General features: G+C 44.0%; 1 protein-coding gene and 1 non-coding gene across 5 annotated transcripts in view; one reads left to right on the top strand and one right to left on the bottom strand.

Annotated features, from left to right (window-relative positions):
• The window catches only part of TUBGCP5 (tubulin gamma complex associated protein 5), a 64,763-nt gene that overhangs the window by 693 nt on the left and 52,065 nt on the right, over nt 1–12,005 (bottom strand). For all 4 annotated transcript variants that reach the window (XM_003800154.3, XM_023519288.1, XM_023519289.1 and 1 more), the window contains 4 exons: nt 10,404–10,582; nt 6,813–6,938; nt 6,110–6,198; nt 2,272–2,372 (listed from right to left, as the gene is read on the bottom strand). In XM_003800154.3, coding sequence (XP_003800202.1) covers nt 2,272–2,372; nt 6,110–6,198; nt 6,813–6,938; nt 10,404–10,582 — 495 coding nt within the window. The remainder of the gene's footprint in view (nt 1–2,271; nt 2,373–6,109; nt 6,199–6,812; nt 6,939–10,403; nt 10,583–12,005) is intronic.
• On the top strand, nt 9,286–9,389 carry LOC111728574. The gene has a single exon (XR_002775827.1). It is a non-coding gene; the product is annotated as a U6 spliceosomal RNA (small nuclear RNA).

The raw sequence follows: 12,005 nt of genomic DNA, 5'->3' as shown, positions 1-12,005 counted from the left end.
GGGCTGGATTCAAACTCGCCACCTTAGGTGTATGTGGCTGGTGCCTTAGCCACTTGAGTCACAGGCGCCGAGCCTAATTATTTTAAATTTATATAAAAATGAATGCATTCATTAAATATAAATGGAAAAAGTCAGTATGGTTTATTGTATTTCAAATAATTTTAATTTTGAAAACAAAAAATTCTAGGCATTTCACTAAACAAATTGTACTTGCCCCGTAAGTCATTAAATCAAGAGTCACTTCGCAACAAAGCACAATATTCTAACCTGTAAGTGGAACCCATTTGTATAGTACCCAATACAGAAATGGACAATGTTTCTTCTACACAATTTTACAGTGTCTTTTAAATGTTCAGTGACTTTTTTTTTTTTAAAGTACACAATGTGCACATACAAATAGGGGCTATTACATAGTAGATTACAAATATCCAACTGACATGTGATTCATGTCATGTCTTTAAAGATAAGAGTCTCACTTTGTCACCCTCAGTACAGTGCTGCAGCATCATAGCTCACAGCAACCTCAAACTCTTGGGCTTAGGTGATTCTCTTGCCTCAGCCTCCCGAGTAGCTGGGAATACAGGTGCCCAACACAATGCCCGGCTATTTTTTGTTGCAGTTTGGCCGAGGCCAGCGCCCTACTTACTGAGCCACAGGCGTCACCCTCAGTGACTCCTAATTAAGTATGTTGCAGTGTGAAAATGCAGAAATGGAAGAGATTAACTGTATACTTTGCCAGAAAGCTCAGACAAAAGGTACTTCTTAGTCTTCTCTTGTGCCCTCCCCATCCCTAGCTTCACACATGGAGTTCTGAATTGTCAACTACACATTTCTTTGGGATAAGTGGCAGCTTTAGAAGTCTTAAAATTGGCTTGGTGCCTGTGGCTCAACTGGCTAAGGCGCCAGCCACATACACCTAAGGTGGTGGGTTTGAATCCAGCCCGGGCCTGCCAAAACAACAATGACGGCTGCAACCAAAAAAATAGCCGGGGGCTGTGGCAGGCACCTGTGGTCCCAGCTACTTGGGAGGCTGAGGCAGGAGACTCGCTTGAGCCCAAGAGTTGGAGGTTGCTGTGAGCTGTGATGCCACGGCACTCAACCTAGGGGGATAGCTTGAGGCTTTGTCTCAAAAGAAAAAAAAAAATTGGCTTGGCACCTGTGGCTCAAGTGGCTAAGGCGCCAGCCACATACACCTAAGGTGGTGGGTTCGAATCTAGCCCAGGTCCACCAAACAACAATGATGGCTGCAACCAAAAAATAGCCGGGTGTTGTGGGGGGCGGGGGAGGGGCGCCTGTGGTCCCAGCTACTTGGGAGGCTGAGGCAGAAGAGTTGCTTGAGCCCAGGAGTTGGAGGTTGCTGTGATGCCATGGCACTCTACCCAGGGGCACAGCTTGAGCCTCTGTCTCAAAAAAAAAAAAAAAAAGTCTTAAAAAGTCCAAAACCAAAGCCCAAATGAATTTTTTTTGAGATAGAATCTCATTATGTCACCCTCAGTAGAGTGCTGTGCCATCACAGCTCACAGCAACCTCTAACTCTCTTGGGCTTAAGTGATTCTTTTGCTTCAGCCTCCCAAGTAGCTGGGACTACAGGCGTCTGCCAGAACGCCGGGCTCCAAACATATCTTTTGAAAAGAAATACTGCAGGCTTGGTGCCTGTAGTTCAGTGGCAAGTGTGCCAACCAAATACACCACGGGTGGTGGGTTTGAATTGGCCCAGGCTATCAAACAATGACAACTACAAGAACAACAAAAAAATAGGTGGGCGTTGTGGTGGGCACCTGTAGTCCCAGCTACTTGGGAGTCTGAGGCAAGAGAATTGCATAAGCCCAAGATTTTGAGGTTACTGTGACCTGTGACGCCATGGCACTTTTACCAAGGTCAACATAGTGAGACTCTGTCTCAAAAAAGAAATAAAAAAAGAAATACTCCAGTTACAAAAGCTATGCATGATAATAAAGTGTGAAAAAACCTATTCTGCCATCTGCTCTATTTAACGTTAGTTTTAGAAATGTACTGGTATAATAAATGGTATACTGAAGAGATCTTTAATTTTAGCACTTTACTTTTGATATTCACTCACCTCATTGAAATTGTGAAAAAGTAATTCAAAGCATGGCATATCTGCCAAGGGACTGTTCAGTTTTGAAAATGGTAAGAAATTCTAATTCTTCATGCAATCAGTAACAAGATAACATACAGACTAAACTATAAGAAATACAATATTTTGTATAAGAAATTATAAATAGTACTATTTTAACAGGATGTACTCACAGTGGGGAAAAGATCCTCTACAGACAGCTTTGTTTAAAATGGTCACAAGAAACATATGGCAGTTTTTAAAATCAGACTCCATTTTCTCTATAGATTCCATTCTAGGAAAAAAAAGTAAATTTCAATTTAAGTAAGTGCATAGGAGGTTAATAGGTAGGCTTTGGGGCAATATCAATGTACTTTAGTGTAATTACAAAATATCCTGCACTACTTTATTTTATTTTTTTGAGATAGAGCCTCAAGCTGAGGCCCTAGGTAGAGTGCTGTAGTGTCACAGCTCACAGCAACCTCCAACTCTTGGGCTTAAGCGATTCTCTTGCTTCAGCCTCCCAAGTAGCTGGGACTACAGGCACCTGCCATAACGCCCGGCTATTTTTTGTTGCAGTTGGGCATTGTGGCAGGTGCCTGTCTGTAGTTCTAGCTATTTGGAAAACTGAGGCACGAGGATCACTTGAGCTCAGGAGTTTGACGTTACACTGAGTTATGATGGCAACAGAGCAAGAGCGTGTCTCAAAAAAAAAAAAGGAAATATCAAACACATGCAAGAGAAAACTTCATGCTGGGCTTCCACAGCCCAACCAACAGCCTTGGCCAGCACACCCAGGCCCCAGGCTTACACTTTCACTGTAGTATTTAGAAGCAAATTTGAGATATCAGAGCATTTCAGTCATAAAAAATTTGTAAGTATAAAGGTATACATTAAGTATCTTTCAAAATGCATCCCTGATACTATTTGCTTAAAAATAATTTTTTAAATGCCAGCAAATAATCAAATGTCATATTACTTCTACAATTTTTCACTTCTCTGCTTCAGGTCTGAATCAGCATCAGTTAAGTTCCAGAAAGTGTGATGCCTGATATTCTCCTGAAGTACCCCCAACACCCTATTTTACCTCATAGTTTATTTGTAGAGGAAATCTGAAAGAACCCATTTTTAGCAAAGCATACGTGGAGTGCTATTTTTTCTTCCACCCCAAGTGACACAAAAAGTGAAATATGTTTTACACACTTTGAGATAGCAATAATAAAGCAAGTAAGATGTCTACTTCCATTCCTGCGGTTTGGCTTTTATCTACTACCCCAGTTTGCACATTTAGAGCCTAGACAGAGTTAAACCTTTAAATTACACTGGGGCTATAATGAACTGCCCCTCCTCACCAACACGACTATGTACAAACTACTATCAGAACAAACTGGTCGCCCAAAAACGCACTTTGGAAAGCATAGCAGAATTCTCATTGGGTCCACATTATGAACAGGACGGGGTCAACATATTGAACTGTACACTCAGGAGCAGAGATGGTCCTGGTAAGCTGCTGGGTCCTCCACTGTTCCTTGATTTCAGGACATCTTCCCTTCTACAGGACATGTGTGAATAACAAACACTATCTTTTATCGCTCATCCAAGATATAGTTTTGGACTATAATCTAGCCCGATGTTTGGAATTTGCTTTAAAATAATCCCAAAAATGGCCAGGCAAGGTTGCTGGAGCCTGTAATCCTAGCACACTGGGAGGCTAAGGTGCCTGGATTGCCTGAGCTCAGGAGTTCAAGATCAGTCTGAGCAAGAGTGAGATCGTCATCTCTACTAAAAACAGAAAAACTAGCCAGGCATGGTGGTGTGCTGGGAGAATGGGGACTGAAGACCCCATTCTTGGCAAGGGAAAGCACCCCCAGAAAAAGAGGAAAATTAAAAAGTAAGGGTGGCACCTGTGGCTCAGTGAGTAGGGTGCCATATACTGAGAGTGGTAGGTTCGAACACAGCCCCAGCCAAAAACAAAAAACAGCCAGGCATTGTGGCAGGTGTCTGTAGTCCCAGCTACTTGGGAGGCTGAGGCAAGAGAATCACCTAAGCCCAAGAGCTGGCGGTTGCCATGAGCTGTGATGCCACAGCACTCTACTGAGGGTGACAAAATAAGAGTCTGTCTCTAAAAAAAATGAAAAAGTAAGCTGATTCATTCGGAACAAGCTAGAAAGCTTCCTGCCTTTTCTGAAATTCTAGCCTGTTGAGGATACAGCTTACAAAAAGCCCTGCTGGGTCTTTGAGCACTCTGAGGAAAAAATGGTCATAGAAGAGGCTATGACAAAGAACTACAAAGATATATTGACTGGGTCGTTTCTTGCCTAGTAAATAGGCAAAGCAGATACCCATTGTGGAGACTGGCATTTTTTCTTTTTTTTTGAGACAGAGTCTCAATATATCACCCCCAATATAGTGCTGTAATGTCAGAGCTCACAGCAACCTCAAACTCTTGGGCTTAAGCAATTCTCTTGCCTCGGCCTGCCAAATAGCTGGGACTACAGGCATCTACCACAACACCTGGCTATTTTTTGGTGTTGTTGTCATTGTTGTTTAGCAGGCCTGGGCTGGGTTCAGATCTGTCAGCTCTGCTGTATGTGGCTGGCACCCTAGCCACTGAGCTACAGGCTCCAAGCTGGAGATGAGATTTGCATTTGCCTGGGGCAGAGATCAAGGGAGTAGCTTGAGCCCTGTGATACGGCAGAAGAGCTTATATCCCTTATTGCAGAGGAAGATCCTCTGTGGTGGTGATGGGAGGAAAATTTCTCCTTCCCACAGATTCCTCACAGGAGATTAATGCTGGTGGCATTTTATTCCCTGGGAAATAGCGGAGTTTAACACCTCCCTAGAAATCTGTGTGTGTGATCTCAAGCAGGAGACTCTCCCAATACAAGGCTCAGATTTCAGATTTCTCAAGGCTACCCTTAAGGTTAATAACAACAATAGGAGTGGTGCATGTGGCTCAGTGGGTAGGGCACCAGCCCCATATACCCAGGGTGGCAGGTTTGAACTGTGTCCGGGCCACCTAAAATAGCAATGACAACTGTAACAAAAGAGAGTCGGGCATTGTGGTGGGTGCCTGTGGTCCCAGCTACTCAGGAGGCTGAGGCAAGAGAATCGCTTAAGCCCAAGAGTTGGAGGTTGCTGTGAGCTGTGATGCCATAGCACTCTACCAAGTCTCACGCTGTCTCAAAATAAATAAATAAATAATAAAACTATCTTAAAAAAATAACAACAATAGGAGCGGATATGCTCAATCAGAGCACGTGCTGGCATCTTTGTTCACTCCCTCACCTTACCCTCTGGGCAAAGAGACTTCAATTAAAGTAGAGTTTAGCAAACAGTGCCATTGCCACAATCCCACAAATGGACAATGGTCCCCTGAGCTCCCACCTTTAATTCTACTGTGTCTCATGTCTTTTTTTTTTTACTGTTGTTTCTAACTCTATATTTCTTCAGTAGGTCACTGCCAGTTTCCACAGGTTTTAGTGGACCCTGCTCCCGGAGCAGGACTCTGACAGTGGTGGGTGCCTATAGCCCTGGCTAATCAGGAGGCTGAGTCTAGGGGATTGCTTGAGCCCAAGAATTTGAGGTTGCTGTGAGCTGTGATGAGGCCACAGCACCCTACCCAGGATGACAGAGTGAGACTTAAGAAAAAAAAAGAAAATCCCACAAGTGTGAGTGGGCGGCAGACACAATATAGTCTAAGAATATTTGCTTATCCTAATTAAAAGATATAAGACTGTTCTTGTTTTATCTCTCATAAAATAATTGCACAATATTTTTTTGAGTGGAGTCTCACTATGCTGTCCAGGCTAGTCTCAAACTCCTGGGCTCAAGTGATCCTCCTGCCTTAGCCTCCCAAGTACCTGGGATTGCTGACGCTATCTACTATCAGTGAACACATTTAATTCTTCTTAAAAATATAGTGGCTATGATGTATTGTCAAGATGACAACAAGGCTCCTCGAATGGAGCCAGTTAAAAGAGAAGCTAAAATAGTCCCACAACACAGATGCTTCTCAAGCTATATACTTACCCCCAAGCCCCCAGGCCTGCCTGCCAACCATCTGCAAACATGAGAGCCAAGTTTAACACTTTCATGATAGCTTCTTTTACAAAGCTGACCTGTGGACCAAAGTCACAGACAGAACACAGATGCTGTAACTGAGTTTGGACATGAACACCAACACTTTACCTAATTTAAATGAGTCACTGAAAAAGTACATGAGCACAGTGACTACCTTCTGTGTGTACAAGGAAGGGTGCTGGGCCATGAACCAAGACCACCTGGGTTGGGTCGGTGCATTTACTGTGCACACAATATGGTATTAACAATAAGAGTTGAACCAACACAGCAAGTTAGCTTTTTCCTGGAATGGCCATTTAAACTCAACAATGAAACTGGGATAAGTAATTCCAATGGCTGTGATATTATTTAGTTCCCTATATCCACACTGAGCTGGATACACCATCACCCTACAACTGCAGACACAACTTTCCAACTGAACTCAAAGGTGATGTAGACTATTGGCTGTTGAAATGCTGTTCTCACATCTCTCTTAGATGTAATCTCCAGCACTAAGGCAATCATCTGTAACCTCGTTTGACCTAGTCCTTCCTTAAAGAGTATTTTTCAGGACAGAAGTTTCACAATCACAAAATTCCAAAGCATACAGACAGCCCCACATGCCCAGTTCCCATCCTGGTTGGTGGCCACATCTGCAGGATATCTCACGTACCTTTTCTCTCAGCAGACATCGATCATGGATGGTTGACAAATACCTGTAGTGAATTTTAATCAACTGATCTAAATCCTTGGCTTCCTCAACTTGATGTTGAAACTCCAGCCCTGTACTATGTAGAATCTTCAAAGAGAAAGATGAAAAGCTTAATCAGGAGACTTCGCTGAGGACCGTGTGCCTCACACAACACGTTTGCCAAGTTCTATTTCTCTCAAACTCTCCCTTCAGTAAACACGTTTGTAAAGTTTCATAGAGTACCATTCTCTGGAGGCTGACTGGATACATTCTAATCCTATGAGAATGGTGGGGCTAGACCCATGGACACCTACTTGCACAGGGAATGAATGTCAAACTGTAGATTAACAGATTTCCTGGCAGGAAAGGAAGGGGAGGGGAGAGGGAAGGGGAGGATAGGAGAAGGGAGGGCATTTGGTGGGACCTCACCTAACGTGCATAATGCAATGGCACATTTCAAAACTATTAATAAAAGAGTATAATTGTCTTACACAACAAATAAGTAAGCGAGGTGGTGGTGATGTTAGTTTGATGTAAGCATTTCACATTGTATAGCAAATCAGTACACTGAACTCCATAAATGTATCAATGTACACAGTTATGATTTAATTTAAAAAAAGGAAGAAGTAAAAAAGAAAAAAAAGTACATCAAAATGTACAGAAGATGCACCAATTAAAAAAAATTATCAGGGCTCGGCGCCTATAGCTCAACCGGCTAAGGCGCCAGCCACGTACACCTAAGGTGGCGGGTTTGAATCCCCAGCCCGGACCCGCCAAACAACAATGACGGCTGCAACCAAAAAATAGCCGGGCGTTGTGGCGGGCGCCTGTGGTCCCAGCTACTTGGGAGGCGGAGGCAGGAAACTCGCTTGAGCCCAGGAGTTGGAGGTTGCTGTGAGCTGTGATGCCACGGCACTCTGCCCAGGGGGACAGCTTGAGGCTCTGTCTCAAAAAAAAAAAAAAAAAAAAATTATCAGGAAAATGTGTTATAAATCTAAGTATTATGATTATTATTATTTTTTTTACTTTGTTACCCTTGGTAGAGTGCTGTGATGTCACAGCTCACAGCAACCTCCAACACCTGGACTTAGGTGATTCTCTTGCCTCAGCCTCCCAAGTAGCTGGGACCATAGGTGCCTACCACAACACCTGGCTATTTTTTTGTTGCAGTTTGGCTGGAGCCGAGATCTACCCCACCACCCTTGGTATATGGTGCCAACACCCTATCCACTGAGCCACAGGCACCACCCCATAAATATAAGTATTATTTTTATAAGACAAATATTTACAATACACTTATATGTTCCATTTTTCATATATTGTTCTTACTCTACAAGGAGAACAGGTGTGCTTCAAATAAAAAACAAAAAACTAGGGTGGTGCCTGTGGCTCAGTGGGTAGGGCACCAGCCCCATATACCGAGGGTGGCAGGTTTAAACCTGGCCCCGGCCAAACTGCAACCAAAAAAAATATCTGGGCTTTCTGGCAGCGCTTGTAGTCCCAGCTACTCAGGAGGCTTAGGCAAGAGAATCACCTATGCCCAGGGGTTGGAGGTTGCTGTGAAAAAAAAAACCAAACAAACAAAAAACTAGCCTGGGCATGGGGGTTCAGGCCTATAATCCTGGCACTCTGAGAGGCTGAGGCGGGTGGATTGCTTGAGGTCATGAGTTTGAGACCAGTCTGAGCAAGACCCTGTCTCTACTAAAAATAGAAAAATGGAGGCAAGAGGATCACTTGAGCTGAAGAGTTTGAGGTTGCTGTGAGCTACGATGCCACAGCACACTACCCAGGGTGACAGCTTGAGAGTCTGTCTCCAAAAAACAAAACAAAACAAAACTGGGAACAAACTTAAATTCCTGCCATTTACTCTTAACAACTAAAGGCGTTAAAGCCAGCCCTGAGAAGTCCAGTAATACAGACAGGACAAGCACAGAGCACCCCCGCCAGACCCTTTGTGTCCAACATGCAGACTGTGGAGGCTCACTTCATTCAAACAAGATGGGTCACAGAACTCAGACCCTAGAATGGGTATAAATGAGGAGTTTTCAAAACTTTAAACTGTAAATCAGTACTGTCTCTCTAATAATACTATTCCTACTCAAATATCTGAACTCCTCTTTCAGAGCTTCCTCTAGAACCACTTTTAACATGTACAAAGAAAAGCAGTTTCATTTATTTTGCAGTGAATTACTTCTTATTCGTAAGAAAGAAGCATATAACCTGGTGGCTTCTTCCTCCCTACCCCACACACTAGCCTGAGAATCTTGGTTGTTATCAAATATTGAAGTCATTTTCCAGGGACAGCTGTCACCACTGATGAAATTTAAAACACTAAGTAGCAAGCTCTGAAGGCAATCCCAAAATGGGAGCTGCAGCTGTACCTCAGAGCGCTGCTGGAGAGGAGCAGCTGTCTCTAGGTACACATATTCTGGTATGTTTAAAAAAACATTTTCAGGTGCTTGCTTTGGCAGCACATTTACTAAAATTGCGACGATACAGAGATTAGTATGGCCCCTGCACAAGAATCACATGCAAGTTCATGAAGCATTCCATATTTTTGTTCAAAAAACCCCAAAAACCAAAAAAACATTTTCAGGCTCGGCAGCCATAGCACAGTGATTACAGCACCAGCCATATACACCAAGCCTGGCAGGTTCGAACCCGGCCCAGGCCAGCTAAAAACAACAATGACAACTGCAACAAAAAATAGCTGGGAGCTATGGTGGGCGCCTGTAGTCCCAGCTAGTTGGGAGGCTGAGCCAAGAGAATCACTTTAGTTGGAGGTTGCTGTGAGTTATGATGTCACAGCACTCTACCGAGGGCAACACAGGGAGACTGTCTTAAAAAAACAAAACAAAAAAACATTTTTAGGCCGAAGTGTGGTAGCTCATGCCTGTAATCCTGGCACTCTGGGAGGCCAAGGCGGATGGACTGTCTGAGGTCACAGGTTCGAGATCAATCTGAGCCATAGCAAGTCTCTAAAAACAGCCAGGTGCTGTGGTGGGTGCCTGTAGTCCCAGCTACTTGGGAGGCTGAAGATAGAGAAATGCTTGAGCCCAAGCACCTAAGGTTTCTGTGAGCTGTGATGCTACAGTACTCTATGAGGGTGACGAAGTGAGACTCTGTCTCAAATAAATAAATAAATAAAAATAAAATAAAAATAAAAAAACATTTTTCTAGCTCGGTGCCTATAGCTCAGCAGCTAGGGTGCCAGCCTGGAACTGGTGGGTTCAAATCCAGCCTGGGCCTGCCAAACAATAACAACTACAACAAAAAAATAGCCGGTGTTGTGACAGGTGCCTGTAGTCCCAGCTACTTGGGAGGCTGAGGCAAGAGGATCACTTAAGCCCAAGAGTTTGAGGTTCCTGTGAGCTGTGTCACCATGGCACTCTACCGAGGGCGACACAGTGAGACTCTGTCTCAAAAAAACAAAAAAAAAATTTTCTCCATATGTCCATTTTCACAATATGTAAGTATTTTGTGGACTCCTCTGTATTTATAAAAACAAGTAATTCTCTATGAATAACCGTATAAATAAGGTGATGGAACTGAGACAGACAAGCAGACACAAACCCTGGTCATGATGTAGTTGTGCAAGCTGTTCACAAAATGCATGAGCTTCACTCGTAAGAGGAACATCCGATGAATCTGCTGTCTTGCTGGTTCTTTCTGTGTTCCGAACTGAGCAAGTGGGTCTTGTTCATGAAGAAGGCCTTCCTTTAGTCGTGGTTTTTCAGCAGTACTAACCAGTTCTATAAAAATTAGAAGAATAAAGTGGGTGGAAAGAGCAAGGACTCCGGCTCAGCACCTGTGGCTCAAGTGGCTAAGGCGCCAGCCACGTACACCCAAGGTGGCAGGTTCGAATCCAGCCTGGGCCTGCCAAAAAACAATGACGGCTGCAAAATAGCCGGGCACCTGTGGTCCCAGCTACTTGGGAGGCTGAGGCAGGAGACTCGCTTGAGCCCAGGAGTTGGAGGTTGCTGTGAGCTTGATGCCATGGCACTCTACCCAGGGGGACAGCTTGAGGCTCTGTCTCAAAAAAACAAACCAACAAAAAAAGAGCAAGGACTCCACTACACTTCCCCTTATGCGTGGTGGGAGCTCGTGGGACAAAGCAGCCCTGCAGAGGGCCCTGAGAGAGGCACAGCAAGGACTGAACTTCAGTGCCTTTGGAAGGTGAAGCATGGAAAGTCCCCTGTATCACGTCCATTATCACTGTCATGAAACATGTAAAAGTCCCATTAACTTGTCACTAGAAATTTCTGCATTACCCAAGAAAATTTATTCTGCCTAAATTCCTAATCAAATCATTATATTTTAGATCAACTGTATATACAATTTCTTTTTGGTTTTTTTTTTTGCAGCTTTTGGCCGGGGCTGGGTTTGAACCCTCCACCTCCAGCATATGGGGCTGGTGCTCCATGCCTTAAGCCACAGGCACCACCCAATTTCTTTCTTTTTTTTTTTTGAGACAGAGTCTCAAGCTAACGCCCTGGGTAGAGTGCTGTGGCGTCCCAGCTCACAGCAATCTCATACTCTTTGGTTTAAGTGATTCTCTTGCCTCAGCCTCCTAAGTAGCTGGGACTACAGGCACCAGCCACAATGCCTGGCTATTTTTTCTGTTGCAGATGTTGTTGTTGTTTTTTAGCTGGCCCAGGGTGCATTCAAACCCACCAGCCTCAGTGTATATGGCCAGCACCCTTCCCACTGACCTATGGGCACCGCCCAACAATTTCTTTTTAAAAAATTATTTTTATTATTTTTTCATTTATTTATGAGACAGAGTCTTACTATGTGGTCCTTGGTAGAGTACCATAGCATCACAACTCACAGCAACCTCAAACTCTTAGGCTTAAGAGATTCTCTTGCCTCAGTCTCCTGCATGGCTGGCACCTGCCACAACACCTGGATATTTTTTGGTTGCAGATGTCATTGTTGTTTAGTAGGCCAGGGCTGGGCTCAAATCTGCCTGCTTTGGTGTATGTGGCTGGTGTCCTACTCACTGAGCTACAGGCCCTGAGCCTATTTTTTTATTTTTTTGAGACAGAATTTCATTTTGTTGCTCTTGGTAGAGTGCTGTGGTATCACCTCAAACTCTTGGGTTCAAGTGATTCTCTTGTCTCAGCCTCCCGAGTAGCTGGGACTACAGAGGCCTGCCACAATGCCTGGCTATTT

This window comes from Otolemur garnettii, unplaced genomic scaffold (genome assembly GCF_000181295.1).
Source record: "Otolemur garnettii isolate 467f Iridium unplaced genomic scaffold, OtoGar3 scaffold00170, whole genome shotgun sequence".
Lineage (NCBI taxonomy): Eukaryota > Metazoa > Chordata > Mammalia > Primates > Galagidae > Otolemur > Otolemur garnettii.
The sequence above is the reverse complement of the archived record's forward strand: the minus strand, read 5'-3'. Positions and strand labels throughout refer to the sequence as shown.